The following is a 16,906-nucleotide window of genomic DNA, read 5'->3' as shown; positions in this document are numbered from 1 at the left end:
AAGAAAATTGGTTGATTAAAATCAACATGGCCGAAGCAATGTTTTCATAAAAGAAGCGGTATTCTACGGGCACATGTTGTATTTGGGTTACATGTGTTGCAGAGTATTTGAAAATACGTAGGAATAAAAACATGCAAAAAAGAGTGATAAGTCCCTGTTGTGAATATAGTCAAGTGGATAAATTGATTCTTATGTATCACACTAGTTTTACTGCTACAGCAGTCCCTCTCATGAACAGACACCCTAGGGCCAGTGCAAACCTGTCCGTACATTACAGGTGGCCGGTCACGGGACAGGTCCCCCCCCCTCCCATCACACACACTCAGACACACTGACGTGTCATGTATATTGCTAGGCAAGCATATCATGTTCCATTTAGAGATAGCTCCATTAGAGTGAGTCTATTAGCTAAAGGTCCAAGGGACAGCACTCCGTATGAATATGACAAGAGTGGTGGTCCTTGATAATAAAGCATGGCCGAACCAACACTATGTCTCCGCCTCTCTGTACATAAACTCACAATTACAACATGGTGACCAGAAGTGGAGCTTGTCAAGAACGTTTGGACTGAAAGATAAGTCACTCAAGCATAATATTAGACTATGGAGGGAACTGGTAGCTGTCCAAGATTCAATTGGGAAGCAAGAGATCTAGTGGGGGAATGAAATTCTTTCAAAGATCACGTGTCTTTCATGTTCAAGGGACCACTGAAAGCCAAGTCAGAAGAAGAAAAATGTTCCTATCTAATGTTATGGGTTGGAGAGAAGGGTAGGAAAATCTTCTCAACCTGGACATTGAGTGTTGAGCAGCAGAAAAAGTTGCAGAACTACTACGATGGTTTCAAAGCCAACGTTCAGCCCAAATCAAACCCAATCTTTGCAAGGTACAAATTCCACAGCAAGGTACAGGCACAAGATGAAACGTGTGAACAGTTTGTAACAGAACTGAAATTGCTTGTGAAAGAGTGCGAGTACGGAGACAAAGAAGATGAGGTAGTGAGAGACAGAATAGTGTTCGGAACAAAATCAGACAAAGTGCGTGAGAAACTCATTGATATTGGGAAAGATCTGACTCTAGAGAAAGCTATTGAGATAGCCAGAGTGGATGAAATGTCAGTGAAACAGCTGAAAGAAATGAATTTGTCAGCTGAAGCAGCCGTTCATGCAGTTAGGCATAGAGAGAGAACGAATGCACAAATGACGTCACGCAGCAGCGACAAGAACAAAGGTACACATGCACCTAGCGAACACAGAGCTACGGCACAGAAGAAATGCGGTAGGTGTGGCATGAAGCACACACAAGATGCGCAATGTCCTGCTATAGGAAAAGAATGCAGAAAATGCAAAAAATCAAACCACTTTGCGAGTATGTGTAGGGCCAGAACAGAGCAAACACACAGCTCAAAGAGGAGAAACAAAGTACACACACTAGACGATAGTGACAGTAGCTTTCTTCTTTCTTTATTTGGTGTTTAACGTCGTTTTCAACCACGAAGGTTATATCGCGACGAGGGAAAGGGGGGAGATGGGATAGGGAAAAGGGGGGGAGATGGGATAGAGCCACTTGTTAAGTGTTTCTTCTTTTCTTTATTTGGCGTTTAACGTCGTTTTCAACCACGAAGGTTATATCGCGACGGGGAAAGGGGGGAGATGGGATAGAGCCACTTGTCAATTGTTTCTTGTTCATAAAAGCACTAATCACAAATTTGCTCCAGGGGCTTGCAACGTAGTACAATGTATTACCTTACTGGGAGAATGCAAATTTCCAGTACAAAGGACTTAACATTTCTTACATACTGCTTGACTAAAATCTTTACAAAAATTAACTATATTCTATACAAGAAACACTTAACAAGGGTAAAAGGAGAAACAATCCGTTAGTCGCCTCTTACGACATGCTGGGGAGCATCGGGTAAATTCTTCCCCCTAACCCGCAGGGGGTTTAAGTGCTTCTTGTTCACAAAAGCACTAATCAAAAAATTGCTCCAGGGGCTTGCAACGTAGTACAATATATGACCTTACTGGGAGAATGCAAGTTTCCAGCACAAAGGACTAAACATTTCTTACATACTGCTTGACTAAAATCTTTACAAACATTGACTATATTCTATACAAGAACCATTTAACAAGGGTAATAAGTGAAGAATTTAACGGGTGAGAAAATGAAAGTAAAAGGACTTTGGGGAGGCAGAAATAGAGAAACAAGAAAAAGATCCTAATTAGGTTCACGGCATCGAGAGTGATGCGACCTTCTCTCAGAAGTTAGTAGAGAAGGCTCCCCCATCCACCACCCGGGGGACGCGCCTCTACGCCAATTAGGGGGCACGAGGTGACAGTAGCGACACAGAGGATGAAGTGCAAGCGTACTCGTTAGGTACAATCGGCACTGCAGAAATGAATACAGTGGATTCCGGATGGTTTCAGAAACTGGAAGTAGAAGAGAAAACAGTAAATTTTCAGTTAGATACTGGAGCAAAATGCAATGTCATTTCTGAGAAAACGTTCAAATCTTTCAAAGGAAAGAAACTGGAGAAGTCAAAGGTCAAGCTTACGTCATATTCAGGCCATACCATCAAGACACTAGGTTCGACGAAACTGACATGCAAGTTCAAGAAAGAAGAGCATGAAGTGAAATTCTATGTCACAGAGAAGGATAGTACAGCGATACTTGGTCTGGAAGCTTGTCAGAGATTAGGACTGATCCAGAGAGTAGACACAATGCAGTCAAGCATGACGCAAGAGGTTAAAGGAGATCACCCTCAGCTAGATGTTAAAGGAGAATACCCAGATTCTTTTGAAGGTTTAGGTTGTCTCCCAGGAGAGGTTCATCTCAAAGTTGACCCAGATGTACAGCCAGTAGTACACGCACCCAGAAAGATACCAGTTGCGCTACACAAGAAAGTTAAAAGTGAACTGAAACGTATGGAAAAAGAAGGTGTTATCACAAGACAAGAAGAACCTACTGACTGGGTGAACAGTATGGTAGTGGTAGAAACGCCAAAGAAAACAAGACTCTGCATAGATCCACGAGATCTGAACAAAGCTATCAAGAGAGAACACTATCCAATGAAGACGATAGAAGAAGTTGTTCAGAACATGCCAGGAGCAAAAGTTTTCTCGAAACTAGATGCAACATCTGGTTATTGGCAGCTCAAGTTGGACGAAGAGAGTTCCAAGCTGTGTACATTCAACACACCATGGGGGAGATATAGATTTCTCAGGTTACCTTTTGGAATAGTTTCAGCTAGTGAAATATTTCAGAGAGTCATGTCTCAGATGGTAGAAGACATAGAAGGCGCAGAAGCTGTCATGGATGATGTTGTCGTGTCGGGATCCAACACGAAAGAGCATGACAAACGACTGAAGAAAGTCATGGAGAAAGCAAAGTCGTACGGTCTCACGTTCAACGACTCAAAGTGCGAGTTTCACAAGTCAGAAATCTCGTATGTAGGGCACATACTGTCAGGTGAAGGTCTGAAAGCAGATCCAGAGAAGATCAGAGCAGTTCAGAAGATGAGCAGTCCTCAGAACAAGAAAGAACTGATGACGTTCCTCGGGTTCATTCAGTACTTAGGAAAGTTCTTACCCAACTTGGCAGATGTGAGCAAACCACTCAGAAAACTGACAGAGAAAGATGCAGTGTGGAAGTGGACAAAGGAAGAGGAAGAGAGTTTCAAGAAGCTGAAGAAGCTAGTGACGGAAGCACCAGTACTGAGGTACTATGACCCAGCAAAACCTCTGACACTATCAGTTGATGCGTCATCCACAGGATTAGGTTGTTGCCTCATGCAGGAAGGTCAGCCGATCGCGTACGGGTCAAAGGCACTGACAAAGACACAACAGAACTATGCGCAGATAGAGAAGGAAACACTACTTGCAGTAGTGTACGGATGTGAGAAATTTCACACATACGTGTATGGTAGAACGGTAGAAGTAGAGACTGATCACAAACCATTGCAGTCCATCTTTACAAAACCACTACACAAAGCACCTGTTCGTCTGCAGAGATTCATGTTGCAGCTACAGAAGTATGACCTCAGGGTGAAGTACAAACCCGGGAAAGAAATGTACGTCGCAGATACGCTCAGCAGATCGTACCTCCCAGAAACAAAAGAACAGTTGATTCCAGAGAAAGAAATCAATGCTATCAACCCAAGGTCACACTTGCCCATCTCAGATGAGAAATACGCAGAATTTCAGAGAGAAACAGAAAATGACGTAGAACTGACAGAACTGAAAAAAGTCATCTTGAAGGGTTTCCCAGAGAACAGAAGAGATGTCCCAGAATCAGTTAGAGCTTATTGGTCATTCCGAGATGAGCTTACATACACAGACGGTCTGATTTTCAGAGGGCTCAGATTAGTCATTCCCAAGAAGCTTCAAGTAGAACAGCTGCAAAGAATTCATTCATCACATTTAGGCATAGTGAAATGCAAGAGCATGGCCAGAGAATTGGTATTCTGGATAGGTATGTCGTCACAGATTGAAGACATGGTCACAGCATGTAGAGTTTGCGCAGAAAACTCCAGAGCTAACCCCAAAGAACCAATGATACCGATGGACATTCCAGATAGACCATGGGCAAAGATCGCAGCAGATTTGTTCGAGCTGAACAAGACACACTATTTGATAATAGTAGATTACTACTCCAAATGGCCAGAAGTCATTACACTGAACAGTCTCAACACCAAAACAGTCATTGGCCACATGAAAAGTCAGTTTGCAAGATTTGGAATAGTAGATGAGTTGATCACAGACAACGGACCACAGTTTGCAAGTGCTGAATTCGCAGAGTTCATGAAAGAGTATGAAATCAAACATACCACCACAAGCCCTTACCACCCTCAAGGTAACGGTCAAACAGAAAGAATGGTCCAAACAGTGAAGAATCTGATGAAAAAATCCAAAGATCCTTACAGATCACTCCTAGACTACAGAAACACATCATTAGACACAGGAAAATCATCTGCAGAATTGTTTCTAGGCAGAAAACTGAAAACAACACTCCCAACAAGAGCAGAACTGTTGAAACCAGGAAAACAGCAGAACAAGAAGAATCACAAAGATTTGATTGCTCGCCAGAAGAAGCAGAAAGAGTACTTTGACAGAAAAGCCAGTGGAAATTTGACAAAACTCAGAGCAGGAGATCCAGTCATGATGCAGTTTGGTAACAGATGGAAGAAAGCAGAAGTAGTTACTCCTCATTCTACACCAAGATCCTATGTAGTCAGAGATGAACAGAATGTAGAGTACAGAAGAAACCGAAAAATGCTCAGACCAACAAAGGTAGCATCCAGAGACAGTGATTCCAACACAACAGTTACCATGCCAACTACTGATCAGAATGTGAAAGACTCAAATCAGAAAGAAAAAGAAAAGAAAATAGGAACTGAACAGATTCCAGAACAAACTGATGACAAGAAAATGGTTGAAAACAAAGACAGTCCAGTAACAACCAGATCCGGAAGAGTTGTCAAACAACCCAAGAAATACAGTGATGAGTACAAATGAACTGAGTAGGTACAGCTAACAGTAATGATGATAAAAGTATGCAAGAGTAGACAGCAGAGTATGATAACCAGAGTAACTTGGTACTATTTTAATTTCAGAAAGTTATGAATAGTTCAGTTGTATTTTTTATTGATTATGATTTACAGTATTGATTAAGAAAGATTCAGAATATGAATAAGAATGTATGCTGGAGATAAAGAATGTTTGAAGAAAGATTTTATTTTCAATTGCTCAGAGACACTAAATGAACAGAAGATTCATTCACGCAATGATTGAAACAATGACTGGGTATGTACAAGATGTTTGTAACACATGTAAAAATAACATTCGCATCATATAAACATGCAGACACAATGATAATGTCTTGAAGATTTTATTATGTTTATTGGAGTGAAAAACATTGTCCATCTTTAGGTGATGTAGGTAAACATTATAGAATAGTAACAAGAGTGTGAATGTGTAACAAATCCATTGTCAGTATGAATGCTGAAATTGTCAGTATGAAAGTTTAAGAGTTGTTCAATGTGTGAATAAGAACATTTTTATAAGTGAAGTTTCACAAGAGTAAGTTTAAAAGTTTTCTTTCTGTTCTAAGTGTTAAATAAAAGAAAATAAATGTAGGCCCACATAATTTAGTAAAAGATAAAGATTCAAAATCTAGATGTACATTCAAGTTGAAGAAAATGACTAGAAGTATTTTCTTATTTGTAAAAGAGAGGATGTCATGTATATTGCTAGGCAAGCATATCATATTCCATTTAGAGATAGCTCCATTAGAGTGAGTCTATTAGCTAAAGGTCCAAGGGACAGCACTCCGTATGAATATGACAAGAGTGGTGGTCCTTGATAATAAAGCATGGCCGAACCAACACTATGTCTCCGCCTCTCTGTACATAAACCCACAAATACAACAGACGGACTCAGTGAGTCTTTGCTACTGGTGAACGAGCTCTACTTGTAATAAAACAATAAGGTCAAGCTACTACAACTTATAACTGAAAGGAAAACAAAACTGTCCTGTAAAAATGACGTTAAATCAACGGTGTCAGAAAAAGAGAGATAAAAGAAATCCTCAAATTCCTGAGGATACAGGCTGTGACGATTTTACCAATTGGTCCAGGGTATTTAGTGTTTGGTCGAGATACACACAATCTCTTTCTGAGCTGACACTGTACTCTCTTGCCAAAGAATACACAACAGCGTTAATTAGTTTGAACAATTTCGTTTATAAGTGGCTAACTATACATTGTTCAAAATTCACAACATCCTCTATTTATCACAAGTTAATTAATAAATAGATGCCCACAATGGGAGAACACAAGTCATTCTTCTTCAAAAGTTCCTGGCGAAAACACAGTATCTAGAACATATGATGATGAGATGTAGAGTAAGACGCTTAGCTTGATGTCGAAAAACTCATGAAAACAGGATGACGGACAGCAAATGTTGGGACGACGACGATCCAGTGACGACAGGTCGACGTGGACAACAGGTACGGTGGGTTACATCAAGTAGTGATTCTTCAACGACGAACAAGTTAGCGAATTCAGTTCAGCGTAGATATAGGTTATATATATATATACCTATATCTACATTGAACGGAATTCGCTAACTTGTTCGTCGTTGAAGAATCACTACTTGATGTAACCCACTGTACCTGTTGTCTACGTCGACCTGATTTGAATTTTGAACAATGTATAGTTAGCCACTTATAAACAAAATTTTTCAAACTAGTTAACGCTGTTGCGTATTCTTTGGCAAGAGAGTACAGTGTCAGCACCGAAAGAGATTGTGTGTATCTCGACCAAACATTATATACCCTAGACCAATTGGTAAAATCGTCACACAGGCACCCCATGAAAGTAGCCACGAACATACTCACAGAGGCACACATGCTTGTGCAGATACTTTGCAAAAAAATGAATTGAAAACCTGCATGTCTTACTTTCTTTTTCCTGGCTTTATTGAATGCTTCAGGCAGTGACTTTTCCCTGTCCAGTTGCCGTCCAGTTTCCTCTTTCGTCTCTCTTACCCCTCTCTTACCCCTCTCTTACCCATTCCCCCCCCCCCCCTTTCTCCTCCCCGGCCACTCCCTTTACCCAGCCCCGACAGCACAAACTTCTAATCTGCAAGGCAGAGTACACATTTTCTAAAAGGAAGACTACTCCTCTTCAATTATATCCAGAGATCTTCCAGCGGTCTCCACCATAAGCCATGTGGTCGAGCAACTTTTGACACCGACAAACTGAAGAATGAACAGATCTATGAGGTAACCGTCTCAATGGTCCAGGCTCAGGAAACAAAGAGTATATATGGCTAATCTTCTCAATGAATGAGGTTATACACGGCAGCTGTCATTAGCCACCGCACTAGTTTTGGACTCAACCATCAGCTGGTATGTATAACATGACACACCGTGAAGCTGTGTACTGATCATGTCAACTCTGTGACTCGGCCTGGGGCGATTGTAGCTTCCCTTCTTCGTGTCCGATAGACAAGGACAATAAATGTGACCCTCCACCACGAAATGAGTCGCATGTCACCTCGCGCGGTTCTGCGCTAGGCTTAATATAAGTCCGGTGTAACAGGCCATTTTGACACATAGTCAGTTTTGACCGGGAGGTCATTCTGGGCTAGCTGATTTTGACCGGGAGGTCATCCTGGGCTAGCCAATTTTGACCCCCCCCCCCCCCCCCCCCCGCCCAGTCAGTTTTGACCTCCCCTTCAAACTTCAAGAATAAGTACGATAGGACATTTTAAAACGAAATATATATATATATATATATATATATATATATATATATATATATATATATATATATATATATATATATATATATATATATGTGCACAATATTTGTTGGAAAAATGATCTAAAATAAAAAAATAAAAAAATAAATTAAAAAAAATAATTAATTTGTTTTTTGACACCTCCTTTGAAACTTCAAGAATAAGTACACTAGGACCTTTTTAAACGAAATGTACACATAAATAAATGCATCTATGCATCTCCACAAGTTTTAGGGCGGGGGGGTCATTCTGGGCTAGTACTTATTCTTAAAGGTTGAAGGGGAGGTCAAAACTGACTGGCCTAGTCAGTTTTGACCGGGGGGTCATTCTGGGCTAGCTGCCCCCCCCCCCAAACTTGTGCGGATGCATTGATGCATATATATATGTGTACATTTCGTTTTGAAAGGTCCTAGTGTATTCATTCTTGAAGTTTAAAGGGAAGCGTCGAAACTTTTTTTTAAATTTTTGTTAAAGTAAGTTTTTTTCGATTTTCTTTCGATTTAAAAAAAATCATTTTTCCAACAAATACTGCGCACATATACATATATTTCGTTTTAAAAGGTCCTATAGTACTTATTTTTGAAGTTTGAGGGGGAGGTCAAAACTGACTGGCCTAGTCAGTTTTGACCGGGGGGTCATTCTGGGCTAGCTGATTTTGACACCCCCCCCCCCAAACCTGGGGAGATGCATAGATGCATACATACATGCGTATGTTTTGTTTTAAGAGGTCCTAGTGTACTTATTCTTGAAGTTTAAAGGGAAGCGTCAAAAAAAAATTTTTTTTTTTTTAAAAAGTTAAGGGTTTTTGTTTTGTTTGTTGTAATATCATTTTTCTAACAAATATTGTCCACATTTACATTCATTTCGGTTTAAAAATTCTTAAAGTACTTATTCTTGAAGTTTGAAGGGGGGGTCAAAACTGACTGGCCTAGTCAGTTTTGACCGGGGGGTCATTCTGGGCTAGCTGATTTTGACCGGGAGGCATTCTGGGCTAGCCCAGAATGACCCACCCCTCAAACCTTAGATATATGTAGTTATATACATATATGCATAAATATTGTTTCTAATTGTCTTAATGTATTCATTCTTGAAGTTTGCAGGGGGGGGGGGTCAAAATTGACGAGGGGGGGGGGGTCAAAACTGACTAGCCCAGAATGACCTCCCGGTCAAACTGGGCTGCTTCAAAATAGGCTGCTACACCGGGGAGTGTCTTGTAACAGTGTGAGGGTCACCTTAGTCACAGGCTTATAACTCAAACAGTTTTCGCTCTTTTCTGAAACGGTTTTCACCACTGGATAGAACATAAAAACTTCTTTAGAAAAATTTAAAAATATGAAAATCATGCAAAGGTGACATGTGACTCATTCTGTGGTGGAGGGTCACAAATAGTAAAGCATAGTGCAATTTCGTGTTGGCATCTTCTCCACTGAAAGCAAGAACCCAAAGACTGAAGACCAAAGTGCTTAGACCCGAATCAACCCCCTCCTGCTGGGTACACATGCACTCAAGTTAACACAAGACTGACACCTCTGCTTTGACCTGTGTGCCAAGAGTCGGATAAGAAAGAGAGAGAGAGACACACACACACACACACATAGACAGAGACAGACATAGAAATACAGAGACGGACAGACTCAGAAGGAGACACAGACAAAGACATACATACAGAGAGAGAGAGAGAGAGAGAGAGAGAGAGAGAGAGAGAGAGAGAGAGAGAGAGAGAGAGAGAGAGAGAGAGAGACAGACAGACAGACAGACAGACAGACAGACAGATAGACAGAGAGTGACTCGAGACGGAGAAACAGATAAATGAACACCGGGTGAGAGAAAATGACTCGAGAGAGAGAGCGCATGAGATCGAGAGAGAGACAAAGAGAGAGAAAGAGATTGAGAGAGAGACAGATACACACACAGACACTAAGGCAGAGCGAGGGAGAGACGGAGAGACTTGCATGGAGTGTACGTGACAGACAGTGTGTGTTGCTATAAACAGACAGACGAGGTGCAGCTCATTTCCGAAACAGCGCAAATGGGACAACAGTGACATGATACTGTTTGAATTCCAAAAAAGCGCAGCTCATTTCCGGAACAGCACAGATGACAAAGTTGGTTTCAACAAAATGGAAGCCGCCAGTTGGTTTCAACAAAATGGAAGCCGCCAGTGGCGATAGGTCACGTGCTCCTCAGAATACAGAATACAGTATTTATTGAGCCAAGTGACATTAAAAAAACATTTTAAGCACAAGGAATTTAGCGTAGTGTTGGTAAAATCACGCACACACACACACCCACACACACACTGACACACACACACACACACGCCCACACATTCACTGACATACACACCAACACACACACGCCCACACTACAGCAGTCACGATCACACCATCACACGCAGGGCAGACATGAGGTAAAACAAATGACAATCATCTATTAAAAGAAAAAGTACAAAGAGTGGTCTAAGATGCTGGTGGAAGGGTCTACACAGAATACAATTTTATAATCTAATGCATAGTTAGAACTAGCCCATCCCCTCCACCCACCCACTCATGAATGACTAAAATAATGCAGCTAAAAATATAGAAAAAAATAAAAATCACACATCAAAGTCCCACTCAACCCCCCCCCCCCCCCTCCCCACCACCACCTAACACTGAGTCACAGGATGTGGTGAGCACACCGCCAGCAGGATCACCGACTGCGAAGCTGCCCAACTGAGGGATGGGATGCGTTAAGGGAGGAAACAGCTTGGGGGAAGAAAGAGGTCTGGAGACGTCGAGTGCGTGCCCCCAGGGATCGGAATCGACGACCTGAGGGCAGGCGCTCGAAGAGGGGATGGCCAGGGTGGGACTCGTCAGCCACAATTTTCTGGGCTCTGGACAGCATGCGCTTGGCATAGAGGGATGTCACCTCAATGTCACCTCTCTATGGCAGCGGCCATCAAAAAGTAACTGATCTCGTAAGAACGGTAACAAACGAGTCATGTCACCTCTCCCAGCCTATTAGAGTAGATGGCCGCTCTTGCGGCCATCAATAATCAATGTCCTCGAGTGTTCAAGTCTAGAATGCTCACAAAATAACCCATGAACCTGTTTAATATAATACAGTGTTTTATTCAACAACAAATTGGTGCAACATGTAATGAGCTTAGTTAGAATAAACAGCAATCTATAGGATAATTGTGGTGTTCCTAACAAAAACACTTACACATGATAATATCTTGTAAGCGGCGATACTTTAACATAATCTTTTTATACCAGGTGTTCAAGTGAGCAATGACCCCGAAATGACAAATAATCCAGAATATTCAGGTGTGCAATACTATGCTTTCTGTGCTGAGTAGGCATTTTTATAATTAAAATTTTTTTTAAAGTAAGAACTGCCAATGTGCAAAATTGTTTCAGGAAAAATTATCTGCACATGAAACAGTCAAGATGTTGATTTTGTTCATAAGTGGAGGGCTGGTCGTATACTTTGAAAAACCATGGGAACATCTGAGATTGCGAGCAGAGGTGTTTTTTTTCACGGGAAGGACGGGTCTTTAAATTCAGACACGTGTTCATTACCATACCAGACATAATCCCCTGAACAGCGTTCACAGCATCAACAATAAACCAGCAAGCGCCACTCGTGACGATAGCGCTGCCGTGCTCTTTGACTCATCACATATAAGATCTGTGTTTATAAATATGTTTTTTGGAGTCGTGTTGCGTGTGGTGATCATCATCATCATCATCATCAACCTAATCATCATCATCATCATCATCATCATCATCATCATCATCATCATCATCATCATCATCATCACCACTAACATCGCTATAACATAATTACCTATAATTAAGACCCATTTTAAGACCTACAAAAATATGAGAGTAGCAGGTCTTCAAAAGGATTAGATGGAGTCTTCAAATGGAGGTAGATTTACAGAGGTTATGAACAACAGATCTTAAAAAGGAAGATCTCAAAAGAGGGTAAGTTTAACATGTTCATGTCTCAAGAGAAGGGTTCCACTGTTTCACCATAAAAACGACGACCACACACAAAAAACAAAAGTATTTACGGTTTGTGGAGCCCCATCCCGCTACGACACATCTCCGTGGCATGACGTCAGTAACGTTGGGGAGACAGATGGGCGACACACGGCTGTTGAACACCAGCGGCTTGGACAGACGAAGCACAGCGATGTCGTTGTCTGCAAGTGGGCATATGTTTGAAGGCATAATTAAGGCAGGGTTAGATACAGACACTCTTGTCTGCCTGACAGAGAAGCTGACAGAGAGGCACACGGACAGAACATATTACGGTGTGACAGTCAGACCGATGGATGACAAACTGAAAACAACTTTCGTGTGAAACAACAACAGGAAAAACAAAAAGAACAACAACAACAACAACAACAACAACAAAGTACAAATCAAATGTTTGTGTTTTTCATTTTCCGCTGTCTCAAAGTATTACTACTGTACAACAATATCAACAATAAAAACGAACACTACTGCTATCTCTGTTTCTGCTACTACTCGCAGGTTCTGCTGGGTATGAACCATTTTGTGTTCCTGCCTGTCTACTGTCATGTTTACGAGGGGTTGAACAGAAAGTCAAATCATGCGAGGTTAGTTCTTAAAGGTGGTCGTCTACATTTTTGCTTTTTTTCAATAATCTTATGGTTATATTTCGCTAAAAAGTTATGTCAGATGATGAATGAACCATGGGAAAATTTTTTTTAGAAAAAAAATATATGTAAAAAAAGATTTTATTTTTGGGTTGCGTGACTCACCCCAACTGCTCGCTTGTATGACAGTATGGCATTACATCCATACCTCGACAGTGCGTGAGACTATGAATGACATCACTCAAAGCCTCAAGTTACAATTTTCAAACTGTCTCAACTTGGTGCATGCTATACGCTACCGATGCACAGCCTGACGGTGACCTTACGATTAACTTTCTCCTGCTGACACGCGAGAACCACTTCGTTCTTGAAATTCTGTTTCGGTTTCTGGAAGACATGCAGGGGAAGTAACTGAATGTTGACCTGACGCCATTATGACGTCTTCTCGAACTTTGTTTCGCTTTTGACGTCAGCGGTTTTATTGTGGAAGAGTGGGTCAAGAAGAGTTGTCTTGGTTGTTTCATAGGTGTCGTTTGTTGTTAAAATCCATACGAGCCCTCAGCTGTCATGTAGCTTCTGCACATACTTACACAAAGGCGACTTGGTGTAACGCGAATGCATGTACCCCGAGGACACAGACACTCGCTGTTCATGGGCCGGTCTGGAGTCAAGGCTGCTTCGGTCCTTCCCTGCTACCACTTGTAGGCTGTTCCTTTTCGTGTTTACCATGCCAGTCAAATAGGACTTAGGTTCACTGAGAAAACAAAAACAAAACAATTTGGGTACTTCCGGGTATTGCATTTACTTCCTTGGTCTGTGTTCACTATGTCAGGGGAATATGACTCAGGTTCTCTGGGAAAGGGACAATTTGGGTAATTCAAGGTATTGCATTTTACTCTCTTTGTCTGTGTTCACAATGCTAGACAAATAGGACTTAGGTTCACTGGGAAAACAAAAACAAATTTTTTGGGGGGGTAGCTAGAGTACTTCCGGGCATTGCATTTTACTCTCTTTGTTTGTGTTCACCATGCCAGTCCAATAGCACTTAGGTTCTCTGGGAAAGGGACAATTTGGGTACTTCAGGGTGTTGCATTTTACTCTCTTTGTGTGACTGACACAGGATTTGGCACATTGTGACTGCATGAACGTTTATTCCCATTATACATCGACACTTTTAAAAAAGCACAAAAAACAAAAACATGGTTGATGCGATTTGTAATATCTTTCATTCGTCCGCTATCAGTGATAACAGGGAATCAACACAGCTCGTGTGTTTTGTTTGATATTTATTCAGGTTTGGCACATGGTTGTGAATGGTGGTTGAGTGCTGGGCGGAAGTGCTAAGACTCCCAGGGTGCAATATACTAAATAGTATGTATAAAACATGGATCGGAATACGATCGGAATAATAGGGTCATGGACACAACATTCCTCCTCAACTTAGGATTACAAAGTTAATTGGGATTTTACAAAAATGGAGCATTCCGGTCATAAGCAGATTTGGGTATACTCAGACAAATTTTCTAACTCTGTTTTTGTTTGAGCAAACACTTGACTTGATAGAAGTCTTCGGAAATTTAGGTAACAATAACAGTTTTCAAAAAAATAACATTGTTCTTGTAAAGCACTTTGTTTAAAAAATATTGTTCTTGTGAAATTACAGTTCTTTCTTTTCCTCTACGGTAGAAATTGTCCACAGGCTAAACACGTTTTTGTCTTGAAAACTTTGACGCAAATGTCCAGAGAATAAAACTTCAGGAACTTCTACAGTGTGTTTGCATGTGCTTGTGTGCATGAATATCTGATAGAATTAAATCACACATATACTGTTCACTGTCCACTTGTGTCGTCATATGTATGTCAATACTCAGACTGTAGTGAGAATGAATGAAAATAAGAATGAAAATAATGATTGTCAGCACATGAAAATGATCGTCAGCAAATCATGTCTAGGTCAAGTCGTAGTCCTTTAAGTGTGTAGGTGCTTGACGTTGTCGGGCAGGCCTTGATGCAATGCCGGACATCTCGGCTGTCGATGGTGTAGCTCGGACAGGCGAGGGCGTTGCTGCAGCGGGCTGCGTTGTTGACAGGCGTCTTCCTGGAGATGTCAGATACTGTGGTGGTCCACTGGAGGGTGTGTAGGGAGGAGCAACGGACGGCGGGGCGTCTTCTTCCTCCTCTTCTTCATCCTCGGCTTCAGGAAGGGGACCAGGCTGGATCTGCTTGAAATGTGACGAGTTGCGGGTGATGAGATGTTGGTCACCACGCTGTGCAGTGATCATGCTGCCCTTTTTCTGGATTATGGTGTAGGGACGGGGATGGAAGGGGGTTGTGAGAGTGTTCTTCTTTCTCTGCTTCACCAGCACCCGATCACCAGGTTGGAGTTGTGACGGACTTGTGTGACGGTGGATATTGGCATATGAAGCCATCTTCTGCTTGCTGACGTTGTCGTTGTGGGCAAGTCGGGCATGTAGAGGGGTGGGGTTGACAGGTGCAATGTTGGGAAGGCCAATATTCATTTTGCGGCCATGTAGCGCCTCAAAGGGAGAGACCTGTGTTGCACTGTGTGGAGTCCCTCGGTACAGACGGAGGAAGATTTGGAGTTGCTTTTTCCAGTTCAGATTTTCTGCTTTTGAAGCTCGAATGTTGGCTTTTAATGTTTCTATGAAGCGTTCAGCTTGGCCGTTCGCCTCAGGCCACAGGGGAGTCACCTTCCGGTGCTTAAAACCACACATGGACGCGTAGTTGGAGAACATTTGTCCCTGGAACGGAGCACCGTTGTCTGATTTTACGGTTTGGGGAAAACCTTGCCTCGCAAAGATCTCGTCCAGCTTCGCGATGACAACTTCAGCAGATGTGGACGTGATGATTTCTGCTTCAGGGTATCTGCTGTACTCGTCGGTGACAACCATCACATAATCACCTGTGGGGAACGGACCAGCAAAATCAATTGCTATGGAAACCCATGGTTCTGAGGGAAGAGGGGTAGGAATGACGGGCTCTCGGACAGATGGGCCAGGGTAGGATGCTTGACACGGGATGCATGTCTTCACGATTTCTTCTACCATCTTGTCGATTCCTGGAAACCAGACCTTTTCTCTGATCAGTTTCTTGGTTTTGACTATCCCTTGATGAGACTGATGCGCAATCTCAACGACTTTTCGTTGGAGACTTGCGGGAATGATCAGTCGGTGTCCTCGTAGTATCACGCCATCATGTACAGAGAGTTCATCTTTGAATCGGGCGTATTCTGTCAAGTTGCAGTCCCATCGTCCTGACTGAACTGCACATATCAGGTTTTCTAGCGTGTCATCCTGTTGAGTGGCATCTCTCACTTCCTGTACTGTCATTGCTTTGGGGATTGCGTTTCTGGTGACGTACCTTATGTACTCTTCTCCAGCGTTTTCCCGTTTTGGTGGCGTTTGAGGGTGGCGGCTGATGTAGTCTGCTGGATTTAGATCATCTCGTCCTGGACGATATATCAGGGTCATGTTGTATGGCATCAGTCGCAACCTCCACCGTTCAATTCTGGCTGTTGTCGGCTTCCGGCTTTGCATGATTCCAAGAAGCGGCTTGTGATCGGTGACTACAGTGAATGAAGATCCATGAAGATACAGGTGAAAATGTTCTACTCCGTAGACAACCGCCAACATCTCTCGGTCTGTCTGTGAGTAGCGTTGTTCTGTGTCTGTCAGTGCTCGACTGGCATAACAGATGACCTTGTTCTTCTGCATCAGAATAGCTCCAAGTCCAATGGGGCTAGCATCAACCAAGACTGTTGTGTCTTCCGTTTGGCTGAAGTACGACATGACAGGAGTGTTTGTCAACGAGTGTTTGAGCTTGTCGAACGCTTGTTGTTCTTCTTTTGTCCATTTCCACACAGTCTCTTTTCTTGTCAGCTTCCTGAGGGGTTCTGTGATTGAAGCATAGCCGGGGATGAATCTTGACATGTACTGTGTCATCCCGAGGAATGATCTCACCTCACTGACAT

At 42.2% G+C, this 16,906-nt stretch overlaps 1 protein-coding gene across 1 annotated transcript in view; it reads right to left on the bottom strand.

Moving 5' to 3' along the window:
- LOC138981430 (uncharacterized) overlaps positions 1-16,906 on the bottom strand; it is a 59,367-nt gene that overhangs the window by 15,668 nt on the left and 26,793 nt on the right. Inside the window, exons 9-10 of the mRNA XM_070354344.1 lie at positions 13,506-13,669; positions 12,364-12,495 (exon numbers count right to left, since the gene is read on the bottom strand). Coding sequence (XP_070210445.1) covers positions 12,364-12,495; positions 13,506-13,669 — 296 coding nt within the window. The remainder of the gene's footprint in view (positions 1-12,363; positions 12,496-13,505; positions 13,670-16,906) is intronic.

The sequence above is a fragment of the Littorina saxatilis genome, linkage group LG12 (genome assembly GCF_037325665.1).
Source record: "Littorina saxatilis isolate snail1 linkage group LG12, US_GU_Lsax_2.0, whole genome shotgun sequence".
Taxonomy (NCBI): domain Eukaryota; kingdom Metazoa; phylum Mollusca; class Gastropoda; order Littorinimorpha; family Littorinidae; genus Littorina; species Littorina saxatilis.
Note: the sequence above shows the minus strand (reverse complement) of the source record. Positions and strands in the feature narration are given on the sequence as shown.